This window comes from Gobius niger (assembly GCF_951799975.1).
Source record: "Gobius niger genome assembly, chromosome: 2".
NCBI lineage: Eukaryota > Metazoa > Chordata > Actinopteri > Gobiiformes > Gobiidae > Gobius > Gobius niger.
In genome coordinates this window covers 41,750,067-41,770,889 of record NC_136853.1, presented here as the reverse complement: position 1 = coordinate 41,770,889, position 20,823 = coordinate 41,750,067, and the positions used below count along the sequence as shown (strand labels likewise).

The 20,823-nt window shown below is 40.9% G+C and overlaps 1 protein-coding gene across 3 annotated transcripts; it reads left to right on the top strand.

The window, feature by feature from the left end:
• Nucleotides 1-1,872: 1,872 nt before the first annotated feature.
• rbm17 (RNA binding motif protein 17) lies at nucleotides 1,873-14,404 on the top strand. Of its 3 annotated transcripts, none has more exons than XM_079552499.1 (13): nucleotides 1,873-1,976; nucleotides 3,208-3,349; nucleotides 3,499-3,615; nucleotides 4,573-4,739; nucleotides 4,850-4,965; nucleotides 5,083-5,133; nucleotides 6,675-6,813; nucleotides 7,001-7,152; nucleotides 7,496-7,534; nucleotides 9,138-9,223; nucleotides 11,806-11,904; nucleotides 11,975-12,047; nucleotides 14,166-14,404. In XM_079552499.1, the coding sequence occupies exons 2-13, from the start codon at nucleotides 3,227-3,229 to the stop codon at nucleotides 14,267-14,269; spliced, it is 1,266 nt and encodes a 421-aa protein (XP_079408625.1). In that variant the 5' UTR covers nucleotides 1,873-1,976; nucleotides 3,208-3,226; the 3' UTR covers nucleotides 14,270-14,404. The 3 variants fall into 3 exon arrangements, with proteins under 3 accessions (XP_079408625.1, XP_079408623.1, XP_079408624.1); XM_079552497.1 differs by having other exon boundaries at nucleotides 1,896-1,976; nucleotides 3,215-3,349; XM_079552498.1 differs by lacking the exon at nucleotides 7,496-7,534 and having other exon boundaries at nucleotides 1,896-1,976; nucleotides 3,215-3,349.
• The last annotated feature ends 6,419 nt before the right edge of the window (nucleotides 14,405-20,823 follow it).

The following is a 20,823-nucleotide window of genomic DNA, read 5'->3' as shown; positions in this document are numbered from 1 at the left end:
TTGTAGTTTTAAAGTTTCCATAGTTTTTTATTTATCTAAGTTTTGTGCTATATGTTTTGTGTTTCATGTTGCAGGATAGAGCCGAGCAAAAAATATAATCCTAGTTTATGAACCTGTTCACTAACAAAGGCAATAAAAAGTCTGAAACCTGGCTCTATACTGCCATCTGCTGATGATTTGAAAGCATTACAGTTGATAAAGTATGTTTATGTTCCCGGTGCCTAACTTGAAATATGCGCATACGTTTGGAGGTTGCGATGACATCTTTTAAAGGTGCATTATGCAACTTTTTATGCGGGGGAAAAAGTTGATGTTTGTGTGTATTTGACCATGTAGTGACCCATCGGCTGTGTGAGTGGCCTTTACTTTCGGGTCGCGGTGGCCTCTGCAACGCTCCAGAATCAATTGTTTGGTAGGTTTTCTTGTAAGAGAGACCGTCAACAGTGAAAGCCTACCAAACAATTGATTCTGGAGTGTCCTAGATACCACTGTGATGGAAGTTAAAGACGTCCTGCTAACCACTACAACAAGGCAACGTCAGGCCCTGGGGTCAAATCTGGTGTACAATCGAAACAGACGGCTTGTCGAGTTGCACTACTTCTCGTAGCTGCGCATGTACAGAACTATCGAGTCATTTTACATTCAGCCATCGAATTCCGCTTTTTCAGCAAATAACATGATTTCATAAATTTTGCTGTCGAATTAGGCAGTCTATTCTACATGTAATTAGTAAATGACGTAGCTGCTAAAACAATTTGCCTTTAAATATCTGTCTGTTGAAAATATAGGCTTTAAAAACAAAAAAAGTACAAGTTTTGACAATAATCAGAAAGCATGACCGTGTAAATGTAATAAAAGTTGCTGAGGAAAGAGTCGTCTGCTACAGTGGGGAAAAAAAGTGTTTGGCCAAAATCCAATACAATGTGTATGTGAAATTGACCAAATACTTTTTTCCCCCACTGTACGTAATATTATGCAAGACAAAGTTTACCAGCTGTCAATAACTTGTTTTTAATGAGAGACAAAGACATGTGCACATGCGCGGCGTTGATACTGTCAGTGCAGCTTGACAAAGAAGTGAATCTCGACGTTACACCGGCCCTCCAGCATCAAACCTCTGGCCCCCAATTTTATAATGAAAATACAAGATCAAACACCTGCTAAAGTAGTGTAAAAATGAAGGAAATACTGTCAGCATTTTAATACGATTTAACACTTTACAATACACAAATACTGTAATTTTTCATACCACCAACAAAAAATGGTATTAACAAATGCCATCCAGAAGCAAATTAGACACAACAGAAAACTTTTGAGTATAAGTCCAGTCAAACTGATGCTGAATGTGTTTTAGACCTGAATCTTTTTTGACCAAACTCTTTATTTTACAATAACTTTATATTTAATGCTTTTTGATGACATCTAAGGCCTTAATTTTGGCACAATTCCTTTAATGACGTTTAGTTCCCTAGGCCTGTATATTCTTCATATATTATGCACAACATTTGGCATTTGAAAACTTTGTTTTTTGTTTTTCATTTGGTGATGAAGAAAATCGGCCCTCGGTGACACTAACTTGCCAATCCCTGCACTACAAGGTGAAATGCACACACATATCAACTGTGTATGTCACATAAAAGTTGCATAATGCACCTTTAAACTTAACTAATAAGTCACATGATCTGAAACGCGGTGTTTCATTTGGCACGCCCACTTTAGCTTTAGCTCTCGGTCACAACATGGATCTATTATTAAACTAATTTAATGTCTTCCATGTGTAATCCATGCTTGGGCTGTTTCATTTTGACCATCACAGCCAAACACTAGGGGGCGCGCGTCACCAATCCAGTCCCCACGGCGCTGCTACTTCCGGTACAGCTTTGGTTCCACTTCCGCCGCTCACGGAAGAGTCCTATTTAATGTGTTTATTAAAGATTGCTTTATTTCTGCTCCTTCGTGTACCCGTTCTTGAAGCGGTAAGTTAAATTAATCAGAATATGAATCGCATTTTATCGCATCTGTTGTTTATTCCGTGCTTTTTTGCGAAGACTATCCTCAGTCACAGTCGCAAGCGTGCGTTGTTGTGGTTGTTCCCCATGTAACTACTGCTCTTTCTTCTTGTTATAGCAGCAATCCACACTATTATTTGGATTACTCATTTACTTACTAACTAGATTCACACGTTGCTTTGTAATTGCTATTGTGCATAGATTGGATCAGAAAAGAGTTGATTGGAATACAAATAATGCTGACAATGTGCCTTACTATGGACATAAATAAAGTACTGCAAAAAAAGAAGGGGAAAAAAAGAAATCTCATCCCCCTCAGCAAACAAAGACAATCCTACGTAAAGGCTTCAATCTGCCCCACCACAGAGATGCTCAATTTAAGATTGGCACTCATTTATTTTAAGGCCCTCCAGTACAGAACCTCTGGCCCCCAAGATGATTTTGAGAAATATAATTATGCAAATAAGATCAAATACTAGTGATAAGTACTCTTAAAATGCGAGAAATAGTGTCAGTATTTTTAAAAAGTCCTGTCAGAAAATCCAGCTTGGTCATGTATAATGTTAAACAGTGATTCTCTACTGGTGGGTCGGGACCCAGAACCATTTTCAGTGGGTCGCGAGTCTATAGGAAACTTTTATTCAATATTTTCCATCTGAAACTGCATGGAAACAGGAACTGTGTCCGTTAAAATGAATGTTATTGGGTTGTTTTGATCATAATTTCAGTCTTAAAGGGAAATCTACTGCTTGTTCAACAACAACTTGTGTGGAAAATACAATATTTTATACGATATATGACAAATTAGTTTTATTTGGGTTCTTGGCTTGTCATCCGAGGGTAATGGTGGGTCCCAAAGTCCTGCCACCCGGGAACCACTGATGTAAAACATTGGCATTTGGAGAAAACAGTTCTTTACTCTAGGCAACAATGTTAAGGTTCTGCCCTTCGGTCTTTCGACAATGATGCAAATCAGCCCTCCACGACGCAAACTTGCCTACCCCTGCTGTAGGGCCATATTTATATTAGCAAGAAGTGGCAAATGGACATTGCTGTTCTACCTCCTCTTGTTTTATTTTGTTCCAAAGCGTAATAAATTGCAAATAAACTCAATATTGTCACGGCTGCAAAAACATCTGAAATCTAAAATACTGCATTAGCTTCATGCAGTGGCATTTAAAGTGTATTTATCATTTAGATTTCAGTGGGTGCCCGCGATGTCGCTGTATGATGACCTCGGTGTCGGGGCCAGTGACACCAAAACTGAAGGATGGTCCAAGAATTTCAAACTGCTGCAGTCTCAGCTCAAAGTAAAGAAAGCAGCTCTCACGCAGGCCAAGGTGAGTAACCCTACATAACGTGCCACGCATGCTGTAAGATTTATATGCTGTATCTTTGGGCTCTTTAATCTTAATGGGACTTTCCTGGTTAAATAAAGATCAAATAAAAAATACATTGATTTACAAATTGATATTCTGTGTCATTTTAGTCCCAGCGAACAAAACCGGTCACAGTGTTGGCTCCTGTCATCGACCTGAAGAGAGGAGGCTCCATTGATGACCGACAAATATTGGACATTGTGCCTCATGCCGTCGTGGGAATCAAGGTCTGTACCATACCAACTTTATGCGCACTTTAAAAACTTTACAGCGGGCCCGAGTTCTGTACACACATCTTAAAACAATTGAAGGATTAATAAAATTCTTCATAAATGATGCAAAAAATACTGTAAATACATCAAACTACAGCCAACAATAAAAGACAAAGTCAAATCCAGTGCAAACAACATACAGTAGGAAAACTGAAACACATCTCACTCCTGCAAAAAGGAAGTGAAAAGGAGTGTTTTTAAAGAGGGATTTAAACACAGGCAGAGACTGAGCTTAATCTCTGGAGGAGTTCCACAGCTTCGGGGCAGCAACAGAAAAAGCACAGTCCCCACGATGCTTCCTTTTAGTTTTCGGGACCACAAGCCGCAGCTGACCTGAGAGCCTGGGGCAGATCAGGTCAGAGGGGTAGGACGGGGCCAAGCCATTCAAACATTTAAAAGTAGATCAACAAAATTTAAAATCAACTCTCACAGGCAGCCAATGAAGTGAGGCTAAAATCATCTGTATCATTATATAATGACAAAACAAATAGAGATAGAGATTCTTAATACACGATATATATATATACTTGCTTAATTTTTTTCATTGTTCATCATAAAAAATACAAATTGATAAAAATGTGTGAAAAAATTTCACAACAAAGTGCATTTTTAAATTATCGTCCTGTAAGTTCTTGATTTCAAGCATGTATATAAGTCATGAGTCATGTATTCACTGATTATATATTATATTATATATTTTTTAGTCCATAGGTGTAATAATACTGTTGTTTTTAGTTTTTGTTAAAATAAACACATTTTGTATCGGAATAATACAAGTATTTTATGAAAAATATTTGATTGAATATGAATATATGAATATAATTATAATATATGAATTGAAACCAGACCAGTCAGCTGTCCGCTCCAAACTTGCATGTTATTTAGCCCCGGATGTACTTTATTTGTTTTCAGGACCCAGCACCCATTGGGTTCTCGTCTGGGGATGTGCTGATTCCTCTGGCAGACGAGTACGATCCTATGTTTCCAAACGACTACGAGAAAGTGATGAAACGACACCGAGAGGAACGACAGAAGCAGAGGGAGCAGGAAAGACAGAAGGAGATGGAGGAGAGAGAGAAGTATGCTTATATTATATATTAGTATTACCTTGTAAATGTGTTATTCTATTTTACTCAGAGTGACGTACAGCGGATTATTAATGATCAAAATGTTTCTGTGTTGGTTACAGAAAGAGGAAAGACAGACATGATGGAGGCGGTGCTCCAAGTGGGTTCTCCCGATTTCCAACAGCGGAGGGCGAATCTGATGAAGAAGAGGACTATGAGAAAGAGCGGAGGAAAAGGAGTAAGTGATGGCTTTTGAAATGCAAACAATTCACTTTTTATAACGTCCATAATTGTCTGCGTCGCCCTTTCAGTTGTGAGTAAAGTAAAAACAAATCATTTTCAATATTTTCCACAGGTTTGGGTGGAGCAGCCATCGCCCCTCCGTCTTCACTTATCGACAGAGAAGGTAGGTGGCATCTCTTCCTTATGAAACTCCATTCACAGTTTAAGCAGGTTATTTTCTGTGTGAATAAAGTTGCATTTATTTGCATCAACCTCAGTCTCAGTCATTTGGGATTCCACACCTGGTTGTGGAGAGGGCTGTTCTATATATTACTAAATTATCTGCATTGCAAAAATATATGACGCAATGTCAAGGCCACGGTTTCTTTATTTGGACCAGCAGGTAACTTTATATAGCACATTTCATGCAAAAGGCAACTCAATGTGTCTCGCAGCAACACCAAAAACACATAAACACAATAAAAACATGATGAAATCACAATAAAACATTTAAATCAATACAACTCATAAACTCAATATAAAAAAATACAAATATGTATATATTAAAATTATATATTAAAATTATTTAAAGGGACTATACAGAATTTAAAAATGTTAGAATTATGTATTTTCCTCCCCCTACATGTTCCTACAATGTCCTATTGTGTAGAATGAGCTCAGACCTGTTCACCACAACAGTTACATGTATGACCAGAGGTGGCAGTAGTTAGCATAAAATGGCTAACTTGCATCTAGCCCCTTTAAAATGCAGTCAATTGCCATAGGTGTTTTCAGCCTGGACTTAAGCACAGTCGGGGTTGAGGCCTGTTTCACGTTCTCACCGAGGCTGTTCCAGACCTTTGCATGAACCTGAAACACAGCCTCACCGTGTTTAGTCTAGACTCTGGGAACCACCAGGAGACGCCTCCCTGAGGATCTCAGGGCCTGAGATGGTTCATATGGCTTTAACATATTAGAGATGTACTTTGGTGCCCGACCATGAAGAGACTTGTACGCTAGCAGAGCTGTTTTAAAGTCTGTTCTGTGAGTGACGGGAGCACTGGACTAATATGGTTGTGTTTCCTGGTTCTGGTCAGGACTCGAGCCGCAGCATTTTGAATAAACTGCAGCTCTAACAGCTCGTTTGGAAAGGCCAGCGAGCAGGCCGTTACAATATGAATGAATTAGTCTCTCCAAATTGGATTTAGACACTTGTGTTTTTTATTTTAGCAAGGTTTTTTAGGTGGTGTTAGAACACTGGTGTAGTAGACTTGATATGACTGTTAAATACACAGTAAAGACAAGAAACAAACAATATACAGGGGCAGTCTCTCTACAGTCTTCAAGGGTATAAACACTTAATTGGCAGGAGACAGAAAGGGAGTGTGAGGTTAGGGTTCCATCCCAATCCGCTCTTTATTCAGGAGTGCAATTGCTGCCTGTGGGTATCAAAGCAATGTGCCACAATATATCGCAAAATCACTGAGGAGTTCCATCTGAGTGAGATTAAAACGTGTGGTAGTTTTAAAATCAGCAAAAGTTAATTTTTTTGCATAATTTTCTTAGATAAGTTCCATTTTATGCTTGCTTTGGTCCTGTTTGTTGTTACTTTGTTGCAATTTGTTGTTACTTTGTTGTAATTGTGTGACGGTAAATACTCTGTCGCAATTGTTTTGTGAAATGTTGCAAACGTTGCCATATATTTAAGTTCAGTTCTGCTTCCAGGGCCCTCTCCATTTACATATGAAGATGAAAGTCGACCGTCCCGAGCTCCAAAAGCGGCCATTCCTCCTCCGATGTACGATGACTCGGACCGGCCGCGATCTCCTCCAGGACCCACCAGCTCCTTCCTGGCTAATATGGGGTGAGCAAAACAATAAACAAATAATACAGGATGTGTAAATGTGTGTGATTGACCAAAGTTGAGATTGTGATTAAATGTAGATGAATTGCCATGGATTGATATTAAATGTGCTGCCCCTATTGTGCATCAGGTTGTGATTATTAACTCCCTTTATGCATCAAACCTTACATATTCTTTTCACCCACAGAGGCACAGTGGCCCACAAGATCATGCAGAAATATGGTTTCAAAGAGGGGCAGGGCCTGGGCAAACACGAGCAGGGTCTGAGCACCGCGCTGTCCGTGGAGAAGACCAGCAAGCGAGGAGGCAAGATCATAGTGGGAGACGCCGCAGAGAAAGGTAACGCCAACAGCACTGTTTAATCAAGCAACTATATAGTGTTATTTGTTCATAAGTGTGGTAAACGGGCTGTGTCATGTCATGTTTGTTTTTTAGCAGGTCATTGTAGTAATTATGGTCCATTCCAGAGTTGAATTTAGATTTATTAAAGATTTACATGGTATTGTCTGTGTCACTTTATGTGGTTAAAATTCAGCGACATTTTAGATTAATCTCAGACAAAATGATCAATAGTTGCTGCTGTACTTTTGAATTAATTTTGCCTGTTGTGGAGAAGTATGTGGTCGCCATTCTGTGATGTTGTGTGCATGTGTGTATTTCTTTACATCGTGGTTGTGAGCAGCGGGCTCCGGTCTGGCAGCCGACACTTCGACCTCTGCAGGTTTGAGCTTCTCTCACTGAACGTGGGTCCGTGTGTTTGCATGGCTTTCTCCCATAGCTCCGCTCCGACCATTCACTGTTTTAACAACCTCCAGTAGATACAGGCCTGGATTGTTTTTTAGCTGTCCCCCTACAAAGACTTTGGTAACCGGGATTGTTGTCAAAACTGGTGCATGTTTGTTAAGTTTTTAAAGGGATATTTCAAGAGTTTTGACATAGGGTCTCATTTCCTAGTTATCCAGAGTGTTTTTGATTTCTGGAGATATATTTATGTTTTAAATCATGCAGTCCTTTTATTTCAAGAGTTTAGTGATGCTAGGCTAGTGCTAGGCTAGTGCATGTCTATGGTAACTAGTAGCCTGCATTAAAAACCTCTTCAAAATCATTGGGTCGTCCTCCAAACGTTGCCATATCTGATTTGTAGAAAGCTCCTCTGTGAATTCCACGTGTAGTAATGCCGGCCGCAGGTAAACAAACTAGATCCGGTAACCTAGCAGATCACTCCGCCGCTGCATAGCTTACAACCAGAGGGGTGATGCTGCTCAAATATAAATTATTTTAAATGCAAAATGGTTATATTTAGAAGTTATTCAATCAACACAGGAATTTATATATGGGTAGTCTGGTGTTATAAGTGATTTGCCTCAGGTGCACTGTGCTCAGGTCAGACTGTTTTTAATGCAGGCTACTAGTTACCATAGACATGCACTAGCCTAGAACCACTAAACTCCTCAAATATAAGGACTGCATGAATTATAAAAGAGAAAAAAAACTCCAGAAACACTCTGGATAACTAGGAAATGTCAAAAATCCTGAAATATCCCTTTAATAGAATGTATTTTATTGTTCAGATCTATATACATGATGAATAACACAGTACTGGAAAATAATTGTTCAGGAGGACAGGTACTGGCATCATCAACCAAGTATCTTAGTAGAAAAAAGTAGTGGCACTGAAAAACGGTTTAAGGCCAGTCTAAAAGCTTTACCCCACATTAACCTTTGTTTCCTGATTTGTATATTGGTCAACTTAACTATATTTATTTTTATTATTATTTATTTTTTCCTCAGTCACATGCTAAACATCTGTGGCCATATAGCCACTGTCTGCATTGGCTTTACGGCACATTGACTGAGTACTGCAGGACCCTGAGTACTTTCAAAGTGCTGCACATGAAATGAAGAAATAACCTCTGATTCAAATTCTCAAACTGGCCCTGGCATTAGAGATTTGGTTCTATAGTTATATATAGACTTATTTAGCTTTAGTGTGTGAGAAGAACCCTGATGTCCCGTTTTGAGATATTTAGATGCATGCTCTGCTTTTAGCCACTAGATGTCCCAGTTGCATCATGGTACTAGTGTGGGGCAGTGAAAGTAGCCAGCAAATATACCAAAACACTGAGAAACATATTTTAAATGACACAAGCGCTGATAGTTTATGGTTTTATGATGCTTACGAGCCATCCCTAACCCTTGCCTTATGCACATGCGGGGTGATCCACCTCACCGTACTAATTTGAGTGATTTTATTTACATGGATTAAAAACCATACTTTACATTTAAATGATTTATGTCAACTTATCTCTTGTTGTTTTTTTCAGCTGCAGCAGCAGATGCTTCCAAAAAATCAGACGCCAACCCTCTCACAGAGATCCTCAAAAACCCGACCAAAGTGGTGTTGCTAAGGGTAGGTCTGGAGGCAAATGTTTTAAAGGAACAGGCCACCGTTTTTCCATACTGAGATGTGTTCTTGCATGAGCTTAGACGAGTTGATGCGTACCTGTCTGGTCTTTGTGCCCGTGGAAGAGCAGGGTAGCTTCCAACTTCACCCCCGTCTGGAGCTATAGGAATACATTGGGAGAGGCCAAATGCTAGCAACACCTTTGGTTGTTTTGCATGACTGAGCGCACGCACAAAGACTAGACAGATACACATCAACTCGTCTAAGCTCAGGTAAGAACATATCTCAGTATGTAAAAACTGTGAACTATTCCTTTAAGTATATATGATTTATTTATTATCCCAGCTGTGAAATGTATTATACTGAGAGTTTTCCCAGATCAAATTCATACCTGAGAGCTTGGTGATTCAAATCCAGCTCTGTGTCCTGTTTAAAGGGACTATACAGAGTTTAAAATGTTAAAATAGTATTTTCCTCCCCCTACATGTTCCAGCCATGTCATAATGTGTAGAATGAGCCCAGACCTATTCACCACAACTGCCTCTAAAATCCTGCACTGTCACTTAAAACTTTTTAGTTTTACTTCGAGTCCGAAGTGCCGTCATGCACAAGCTTAATATAGATGGTGCAGTTACACATATGACCTGAGGTGGCAGTAGTGAGTATAAAATGGCTAACTTGCATTTAGCCCCTTTAAGGGATGTAGTACATCATGCTCTTTTCCGACAGAGGATTGAAATTATTTATGTAGGCACCCCTCTTATGCTCCAGTCAGCCCCATGGCAGCTATGGCAGCACAAGAGGGCTCCAGACTTAACATTTTGGGTTTGTTGCACTCATGCACCAGGACATTGTTTAGATATTACCACTTTCCCCCCAAAAGTTGCCAATATTCAACAATGCATCTACACTATCATCATTCACTATTTCAGTTCATCTTCTATTACCACACATTGTAAGCCTCAGTATTTTCACGGCCTTATGATCCAGCTAGTTTTCAAGGGCAGACTGTTTGAATAGATGTGCTGATGTGATCAGGATTTAGTCTGAGTCATCATGTCAAACCTTGCCTTGCGCGTCTTACTGTGTCCTCCACATGCAGCCACCTCAACCACCTACAGCACTAAGAATAGCCCGGGTGCATTAATCAGCATGAGTGCGCTCTTTCCTGGCGTAAAAATAAAAAGATCTGTTTTTAGGGTCAAAGTAATTCTTAGACTTGAGGCAGGTTGATTGTAAGAGGCACTTGAATAGACCAAAATACTGCACCGCGTACCGCATCTTTTCATAGTGTTCATATTTGATTTAACTGTCGGGAAGCTTGGTGACGGGACCAGGTGGAGGATTTCTGTGTAGAGGGCGGGTGTTGTCTCTGTGCTGTAGGAAAGTGGTCCCTTTGATCTGAGCAGGTCCCGAATATTCCACTCCAATTAAGGAGCCTCATTATCTTATTTTTATGTTTTTTAAAGAAGCCAGACATCACTGACATCTGACAACTATTTTTGGGGCAAAAGACTTTTACTTGTGCTGTTTCTTTTGTGTAAACTGCACAAAAGCAAAAGTTCAGTTCTTTTTCATAAAGATCTGTTCAAAATATCATACGCTGTCATACAGGGGATTGACATACAGTATATAATTATTCCAATTTATCGTAATATTTTGCAGAATGATACGATACCAAATTAATGACCGACATAATGAGGTGGCAGTGCTCCACTTCTTTCACAGTCAATAGAGTCAATAATGTTCAGTTCTAGGGCTGCAACTAACGATTATTTTGTAATCGATTAGTCTATCGATTATTTTTGCGATTAATCGCTTGGCTGTGAATGGTGTAGGAAAATTTTATTTTTTCAATTTATTTTAGCACATTTTAGCTTAAGTGGCGCTGTTTGAGGATGTGTTGATGGAGTAAACTAAAGGGAAATGTTTTTTGAAGGCTCTATTAATGCAACAATGTACAAAACACTACAGACCCTAAATATAAAATCAAAGTAGGTTTTCATCAAAAATACTGCATTTTTATGTAATTTTTGCTCCATTTTAGTCTGTGTGAACCAGAAAACGATTAATCAATTACTGAAATAGTTGTCGACTATTTCAATAATCGATTAGTCGTCGATTAATCAATCGATTAGTCGTTTCAGCCCTATTCTGTTCCGACTGAATTCTCTATAAAATTATCAATGGTTTTCTATGGCCATATATCACAACATGAGTTTCCTCACAGGGCTGCACTAAACATTAAGGCAATAAAACAGAAGAGTAAATATCACAATGTAAAGTTCAGGCAAATTTAGTATCCGGGCAAACATAAAGTCCAAATAAATGTTGGCAGCAGGTGACGACGGGCGGCGCGGGTGTCCCCGGTCCTTAGATTTTCCAGCACGGCGAGGAATCGGCGTATCGTAAGGTTATCGTTATCGTGAGTCACATGTCACGTATCGAATCGGCTATTGTCATAGCAACAACATTAGCACTGTTACCTGTTCGGTGTCTGTATCAATAAAGATAGCGGATGTCCAATGACTAAGAGCTATTGAAAGCCTTGCCACGGTCTGAGCTTATGCATCACTGTCTTTTTTCAGAACATGGTCGGTCCAGGAGAGGTGGATGAAGACCTGGAGGAGGAGACCAAAGAGGAGTGTGAGAAATACGGCAAAGTGGTCAAATGTGTCATATTCGAGGTGAGTGCAGTGGCTTTGTGTCAGATCAACACTGTACCTCAGCTCTCTTTACTCATCGACGCATTTACAGATCGCGGATGTGACGGATGATGAAGCCGTCAGGATATTCCTAGAGTTCGAGAGAGTGGAGTCTGCGATTAAAGGTGAGCCATGTTTTTGATAAGCAGAGTTTCCTGGTCACGTAAGGCCACGGGAGCAGCTCGTGACCCAGTAGTTATAACACGTTTTTATTTATGTAAACTTTACGTAATTTCCATTTCCCGCCCTTGCATAAGTGCTCCCAAATTATGTGTAATAAAAAAAATAAAAAGAACTCCTAAATGAGTTGTCCCAGATCAGAAATGAGGTGAGACGGGGCTCCCAGAAGGATTACATCATTAAGTGTCCCATCGACCCAACACCGTGCCCCTGAAATACACTTGCATCACACAACCAGGAAACGGGACAATGTTGAAGAAAGCACAGGGTTTGGAGAATTTGCTGTATTTTGCCTGTTCTACTATGAACACAGTTTTTATCATTAGCTGTAGCGTGGGAACTTGAAGATAAAGGTAACAAGGGTCACAGTGGGGTGAGTGAGGGCCAAAAGGAAGGGGCTGGATGGGAAGTTTTTGTCAATTCCTGTTTCAGTCTACTTTCATAAATATTTGGTTCCATGTGGACAGCTCCCTCTTCAGGAGGAGTTTCCCTGACATTCTGAGTACCTCAAGGGGACAGCCACGTGACTAAAATAAGTCTGCGCTGGAATCACATGGCGTCTGTCTAAACACTGTAGAATCTGCTTTATGGAAACTCAGAACTTTTTATCTGTTGTAGCTGAACCTGAGACCACAGGCTCCACTATTCTGATTGGTGAACATCTATCATTCAAATGAAAAAAAACCCTCAGCCTCTTGAGGTTAGGTTATTGCAGTAATCAAAACCTCGATTGCGATTTGATATGGATAAACCTTGTAGCCCTTGGCCTCTGCTCATAGACATGCAGTTGCCCTCGGCATTTTCGGGTCGTTTTCTTCGTCGAATTCTTCATGGATACTCCGTCTAAACCAATGGCCACGGGAAGCAGAGTTCTGTGACTACGACACGGGGGCCGCCATTCCCCATCGTTGTTGCAATACATAATCTAGTGGCGGCAGAACAAGCTAGTTTTCCATAAGAAATCATTGCTCTTCACACACACTCAACTGTAAAGCCAGGTTTCTAATTTTGTGAAATTTTCTGCAGCTAGATATTCCTCCTGTGATAATGCTGGGTTAGTTACAATTAAAGAAACCAGGCGTGTTTTTTTTTTTTTTTAGAAATCTCGTTTATTAATGAGGGCCTGAATTTGATTGACAGGCCGTTAGCATCAGAGCTAACGACTGAACGAGGCGCCCCCCGAGTCTACAGTGACGATCCCGCCCTTATGCCCTTTTTAGGCACATGCTCAGTGGGAGCTGGGTTGGAGGAGTCTGTAAATCCAGCATGGATTCCCTGTCGAGAATATAGTTATGAACATAAACGAGGAGGAGTGAGCAGACACTGTCTATTATTTTTACAGTCTTTGATCTGAATGGATTTTTGAGAGAAACCTTCCAAGGAAAACTGATCTCCCTGAGAGGGGATTTAAACTGACCTGCACACTCGCCTCATTTAGCCCTGTATGTTTCTTTCCTGTAGGATTATCTCAAATTCCTGGTTTCTGACAATCACCCACAGACCCTGGAAAACCCTATTCAAAATACCGACATGCTTTAAAAGACCAAAGCTTTCAAAATCGTTTGAATCAGTGTGTTGACAATGGAACCGACATTTAGAAGATGTTGAAACGTGCACTGTTTTATTTTACCTTATTTTCAAATAAGTATGTTTATTAATGTCTTACTATAAAACTAAAGCAAAATATTAAACCAAGCATTTCTGCCCAATGAGAGCTTTAGTTGGTTATGTAGGGTTATTGCTCCTGGACGTATTGTCTGGTCACATCAGTGTTGTAAATTGTTAATCAAGCCGCTGTTTGCACTTGCCTTTATTGTATCAGTTTATCTTTTTATACTGAAGAGATGACATTACCACCTGATTGCTTTAGGGTTTTTGATTTTGAATTGTTGAAAATCATGTAAGGAAATGTCTATCATTCGAGGAAGCTTTGATAAAACAGATTAAGACCAATCAACAGCTTTTGCTTTCTCATTCTGTGTCTTTCTCAACATGTAATTCAGTATTGCAGAGTCACATTTACTAGATGCAGCGATTGATTAATGTTTTCCTTTTCTCCTCAGCTGTTGTGGATCTAAATGGACGGTATTTTGGAGGTCGCGTGGTCAAGGCCTGCTTCTATAATCTGGACAAATTTCGTATTTTGGATCTTGGGGAACAAGTCTGAAGTCTCCCTGATGCAAATATAACCGTGTTGTACATACGTTTCTTTTTTAAATACCTGATTTCTGGATTTTCAAGTGTCTGAAGAATGTGATCAGTCTGTGCTGTCCCGTCATTCAAAACATCTTTAGAAACTATTAAAAGGTAAAACTTTCTTTGTCTAATCTTTGATTTACGACTGTAGATATTGCCGTATTGTTCTCAAGTTGGTCTGTGTCTCGTGACTCTTGACATACTTTACTTTCAGTTTTGTCTTAGCTGAAGGGTCAGTTGCTTTGGTGACTTAAGTATGTGCACTGTTGACTTAACACTTAGCACTTGGTGATATATTAAACCAGGCCAAACAGATCTAAACTGGGACACGCCTGCAACTTGGACTAAACCAGTTACAAACTGTATGGATGTTAGACTTGGGCTGCACAGTATATTATTGCCAAATAATTGTTATTGACGCAACATCACTATATACCATCTTACCATCTTATCTTATCTTATCTTATCTTATCTTATATTGCAGAGATCTTTCATCTGACTTTAGGGTTTGCACATTTTTTCACATCACTTCACCAACCTGACCTGTGTGAGTGTAGCAGAATTTGTTGAGCTTTTAATAAGCTGTCTCAAATAGAATACACGATACACTTTATTACCTGAACTTTATTTCAAAAACAACTTGAATCGCAGCCGTACACTACCAGTTCTATGTATAAAAACATTTTTTGGTTATTTCACTGCCAACCATGAACAAAAAAGGGTCACTTGCTCAAATACTTGGTTGGACCGTCCTCAGTTTTGATCACAGCACTGGCATTGTTTCTATTCGTCTGCAATGTCAAAAGTTCCAGAGTTTGGCTAAACAGAAATAGGCACGCACATCCAAAGGCAGTAAAACCTGTGTGCTGAATCCAAAGTAAGATTACAGAGATTTAAAGAAAGGGTCCGCACAGCAGTAAAAGCTCCCAGTTTTTTAATTGTTTCTTACACCATAAGTATGTGATGTTTTGGGCCTCATGCCCTTCATCAGACATGCCCTTCATCAGAGGCCCGAAGCATCACCTACTTATGGTCCATCCATCCATTTTCTTCCACTTGTCTGTTTCCGGGTCGTGGGGGCAGCTGTCTGAGCTGCTCAAATCACATTGCACCTGTCCCTTATGGCACATCCAGCAGGTGGTGGGTCCACAGAAGGACGGCCTCATGATTTTTAACTGGGCCTATTGGTCTCTCATAAGGGGCTTCTGAACCGCTCTTTCTCTGACCCGTCACCTAGGACCTGGTTGCCATGGGAGACCCTACCAGGGGCACGAAGCCCCCGACAACAGAGCTCCCAGGATCATTCGGGTGCTCAAACCGTTAAGGTGGCGTCTCCAGGAGGGGACATACTTATGGTGTAAGATAAGAAACAATTAAAACATTGGAAGCTTTCACTGCTGTGCGGACCCATCCAGCCATCCATCCATCCATTTTCTTCCGCTTTATCCGGGGGGCCGGGTCGCGGGGGCAGCAGTCTCAGCAGAGATGCCCAGACTTCCCGATCCACACAGACCTCCTCCAGCTGTTCTGGGGGGACCCCGAGGTGACACCAGGCCAGCTCGGAGACATAGTCCCACCACTGTGTCCTGGGTCTTCCACGAGGCCTTGTCCCTCTAGGACATGCCTGGAACACCTCCCGCCTCCCGCTGTGCTGACCCTTTCTTTAAATCTTTAAAAGTTCCAGTGTTAACATTAATTTTTCCACAAGATCAAGACAAGTATTGTTGATGGGAGACTGTGACCTCTGCGCAAAGCACATCCAGCACATCCCAAAGGCTCTCACTGAGGTTAAGCTCTGGACTCGACTGAAAATGATGTCTCACCACTCTTCCACAATATGAGCCAGATGAATCCTGGCATTGTCATCTTGGAATACGGCCGTGTCATCAGGGAAGAAGGAATGCATTGATGGAATAACCTGGTCATTCAGGATGTTCAGGCAGTCGGCTGATCTTACTCTTTGGTCACATGCTGAGCCTAGAACTGACCAACTGTAGTGACCCCAGATAGTAGCAATCCAGGTGGACATAAACAAATCCAGAACATAGTTGTGCTTTATTTGCATTTATTTGATTATTTCCACCTGTTTATATATATATTTTTTTCCATTATTTCCCAAGATAAACATTTATTCATGTGTTCCAATTAAATCTGAAACTATATTTCCTACTCACTAACTTCGCATTTGGATACAACATTGTCAAATCAAAACAATGAGAAACCGATACAGTAATTCTTTGGAGAGCCGTTAATTGGAGAGTGAGCACAGAGGCAGCCTAGTAAAACCTTATGTAACGGCGAACAATGGCCCGGAGGGTACAGTGAAGGATGTCAGGAGAGGTCCCACTGGAGCAGGCTTAATTCAGCTCAAGACAAATGTTGGATAAGACACAGAAGAGGCCCGTTGGACAAGTTAATTGATACCACAGGCCAGTAGACAGGGGAGTATGATGAGATGACGTTTACTGAATTACATGATCACACTCATTTGGCTTGAAAAGTGTGTTTGTTGACCTATTTTGAAAACATCTTTGACACATTTGACAGAAAATCATTATTATTTCTATGCCCTGATTATCTCCTGAGAAGTTTATCATCTAAATGTAACTATACTACACGAATGGTATTACAATATGAAGAAAGGTCATGAGAAAGGTGTTCGGAAGTTCCCTGCAAGCTAGAAACGTTTTTTACATCACAGTTAACGAAATTTCTACCAAACCCTGTCACGTGCACTAAAAGCTTGGGGTCACAAGACATACCTCTGGTGAGATTCAGGTCAGTGGTTAAACCTGTCACTGGTTGCAGGTGCGTGCTGAGTGCATGGTCTGAACGTGAGAAGTAGATCCAGTGTTAGGGCATGCTGAGTGCATGTTGTGAACGTGAGAAGTAGATCCAGTGTTGGGATTGGCTGATGGTTCTCGTGTTGAAACCGTGGCCTAAATACTAGAGCTGTGACATTTCATACGGCCAGGGGTCAACGTGGCATGTCCTGAAGCGTCACAGGGTCACTCCACACAAGACCACAGCAGATTGAACATTTAAAAGTGCCCAAAAGTAGGTCAAAGACGACTCCAAAAAGATGTGGCTCGCAATATGCATGCACTTAGATGCATCATGCCACTCCATGCACCAAAGCTCCAAACTCCTCATCGCAGTATAATGAACTGGGCCCTAGTTATTCCCATTTGCATTTGCTGCAAACAGTGAATTTCTTGTTAGATCGACTTAAAGGAAAAGGCCACTTTTTTCCATACTGACAGAGGCGTAGCGTGCCCCTTGACTGTTAGGGCCCCCAACAGTCAAGGGCCCCCATGAATCAGCCTGTTATTCAGAAGCCTGCAGTAAACCAGCTTGATAAACACAGTGTTCCTAAGGATTTTGATGATGCAGTTACCTCATCTCTCCACCAATGCTCCGTGGCGCTGTTTATCCCCATCCTGCTGCTGCTTTAGTGAGTCCTGGTTCCCTAATGTTAATAATGAGCCGTGGACAAACTTTTTTACTCATGGCTCCACCAGATTATATTTCTAAAGTGAAACCAGTTTATTGCAACACTCATCATGATCTAAAGAACCTCTGCCTTCTTTTCTGAGGAAAATGTATGCAGAGAACTGCATATTGGGAGTTGTCAGGTGATCCAGGAGGTCCCCCTACCGACATTCTTGCTTGGGGCCCTTGGTACCCTTGCTATGCCACTGCATTCTGAGCTATGTTCTTACCTGAGTTTAGACGAGTTGATATGTACCTGTCTGGTCTTTGTGCGTGTCCGTGGAAGAGCTTGGTAGCTTCCAACTTCACCCCTGTTTGGAGCTATAGGAATACATTGGGAGAGGCCAAATGCTAACAACATCTTTGTCGTTTTGCGTGACTGAGGGCATGCACAAAGACCAGACAGGTACGCATCAACTCATCTAAACTCAGGTAAGGCCTGTTCCTTTAAACCGTACAGAGGGTCACATCAGCCACTGTATCATTTATGCTCTTTCTGTTTCTTCCTCTATGTTGATTGCTTTATCAAGGCAAACACCATGAACAAACCCAATGCCGTTTCCCAACTCCACTTTTCTTAACCTTACGTGTCATTTCTGAGATCAGGTAGAAAAACTCCAAATAAACTATAAATAACTCACTATCAGTGATTTGAGAAAGCGGAGGGGTCATCGTGGAGGTGATCGTGAGGCAAGTCAGTCATTTCAGTCATTGCAAAACAGTGTATTACAGCACGTTGTGAAATATTTAGTTTAGAGCACGTTTTATTTCTCAAAGGCGCCTACAAAACCTTTCTACTCAAACGTGAGAAGGAGGGCGGCTGAAAATTCTTAGGTAGATACTGTGTTTTAACTGTCAAAAATGGAGATGACGAATGGAACATGTGGAACAAGCTTAATATCGCTTCTCAGTCAGCACAACTCACAACAGCATCAAAAAGCGGTGATTTTATTGGAACTGTACAAAACTTGGCGAAGAACAGATGCCAAGTTGATTAATTAGTAATATTATTAGGCTATATTTAAACAATTATATCTGTGTTTCCTGCTTTGCATGTTTGGAGTCATTCATTCTGCTAATCCACATCAGCTGAAACACTACGAGGTTTATAATTAGTGTGACATTATCTCAAGTCATTAAAAATATGAGCTGCCTGTCCCTTCTCGTCGAGAATATCAGGTTATATCACACTCTTTCAGACCTGTTCACCACAACTGCCTCTATAATCCTGCACTATCACTCCAAAAGGTCGTCATGCACGAGCTTAATTTTGAACCTGCAGGTGCACATAAGACCTGAGGTGGCAGTAGTGAGTATAAAAATATCAACTGCAGCTGGTCCCTTTAAGGACCCAAACAGGGGTGAAGTTAGAAGCGACCAAGCTCTTCCACGTTTTCCCTATTTAAATACAGTTATTTGAGTAGTTACACGATCCAAGTATAGTCTCACAAAATTAAACATGTGGATTTTCTAAGCGGATGAAAAGGGGAACTATATTGTAAGGCGTAATAATACCTTAGGAGCACTTCAAGTCAATGCAGTAAAGTCGAAGTGCTCCTAAGGTGTCATTACGCCTTACAATATAGTAGGCCTACTCCTTTTTATCCACTGGATCATGTAACTACTCACATAACAATATCTAAATAGGGGAAACGAGGAAGGGCTTGGTCACTTATAACCTCACCTCCGTTTGGGTCCACGTGGAGAGAAGGAGAGGCTAAATGCTAACAACATCTTTGTTATTTTTGCCTGACTGAGCGCACATGTAGAGACCAGACAGGTACGCATCAACTCGTCCACGCTCAGGCAAGAACATATCTCAGGATGGAAAAACGGTGGCCTGTTCCTTTAATTGAACAAAACACTATTTCAATTACCACTTTTACTTCTGGCAATTGGCCAGTTTGTAAACGACTCGACTTTATGGAACACTGTGTTAAAGTGGGCTGAGGTAACACTATTACTCCATAACGCGCTTAATCACGTCCTCAAAGCTTTATGGCACTTCTCAAAGCGGGGCTGCCCAACCTATGAGACAACGCGGACACGTGCGCGTCTGCACGTTCCGCTCAGCACCAGGTTTCCCCTCCTCAGCTACTCGTGCGTTCCCGCAAATGTGTGTATTCTCTCTGTTGCCAGGCGTCTGTTTGGCCTGTAGTGTTATTTGCTCAAACCAAATACTCAAAGTGAGAGCAGGTTTGTCAGCTTTGGCATGTTGCCTATCTAGCTGTGAGATAATGACTTAGGCTTTGATCTTTCTAGGTGGCCTTAACTAGACCAGTAGCCTACTGAACTTGTAGAAAACTCACCAGTAAAAATAAACATTACGCACAATAAACACTTTGCAGCTAGTCTGTAATTATGATTCCCCGGTTGCCTTGGGATACCTATAGTTTTCTTTCTGTGAATTGTGCTGTCCCAATATGCCTGCTTAACCCCGGCCATATAGACAGGGGCGGACTGGCCATATGTCCATTCAGGAAGAGCACAGAAGGGCCACTGGTTCTAGGGCCACCGATCTGGCCCCTCACTTTACCTTACCCTTACCCCCGGGCGTAACCGAGCTTTACCCAAATCTAAAAGCTTAAAAGAAAAGCATCCAAAAACAAAAATGTGCTGGAAAAGCAACAAAAAGTGACAAAAAAGTGACAAAAACACAACAAAATGTGACAAAGACATGATGACAAAGCAATGAAAAAAGCGGTGAAAAAACAAAACATAAACATGACAAAAAAAAAAAACGAAAAGCAAGTGACGAAAACACAACGAAAAAGGGACAAAAAAGTGACGAGAACAGGCCAAAAAGCCACAAAAAAAGTAATAAAAAAGCAACAAAAACAAACAACAAACAAAAATGGAGCGACAACGTGACAAAAAGCTACCATCACTTTTCTAGATTTTAGCTTTCAAATGAGACGTTACAGTGTTGCTCTCCAGTCAAGAAGCCTTTGGATTTGGGTAAAGCCGAACTGGAGAAAATGCTCTCGGTTAAGGCGGGGGGTAAGAGGTTAACATATGTATTTGTGGAAGAGT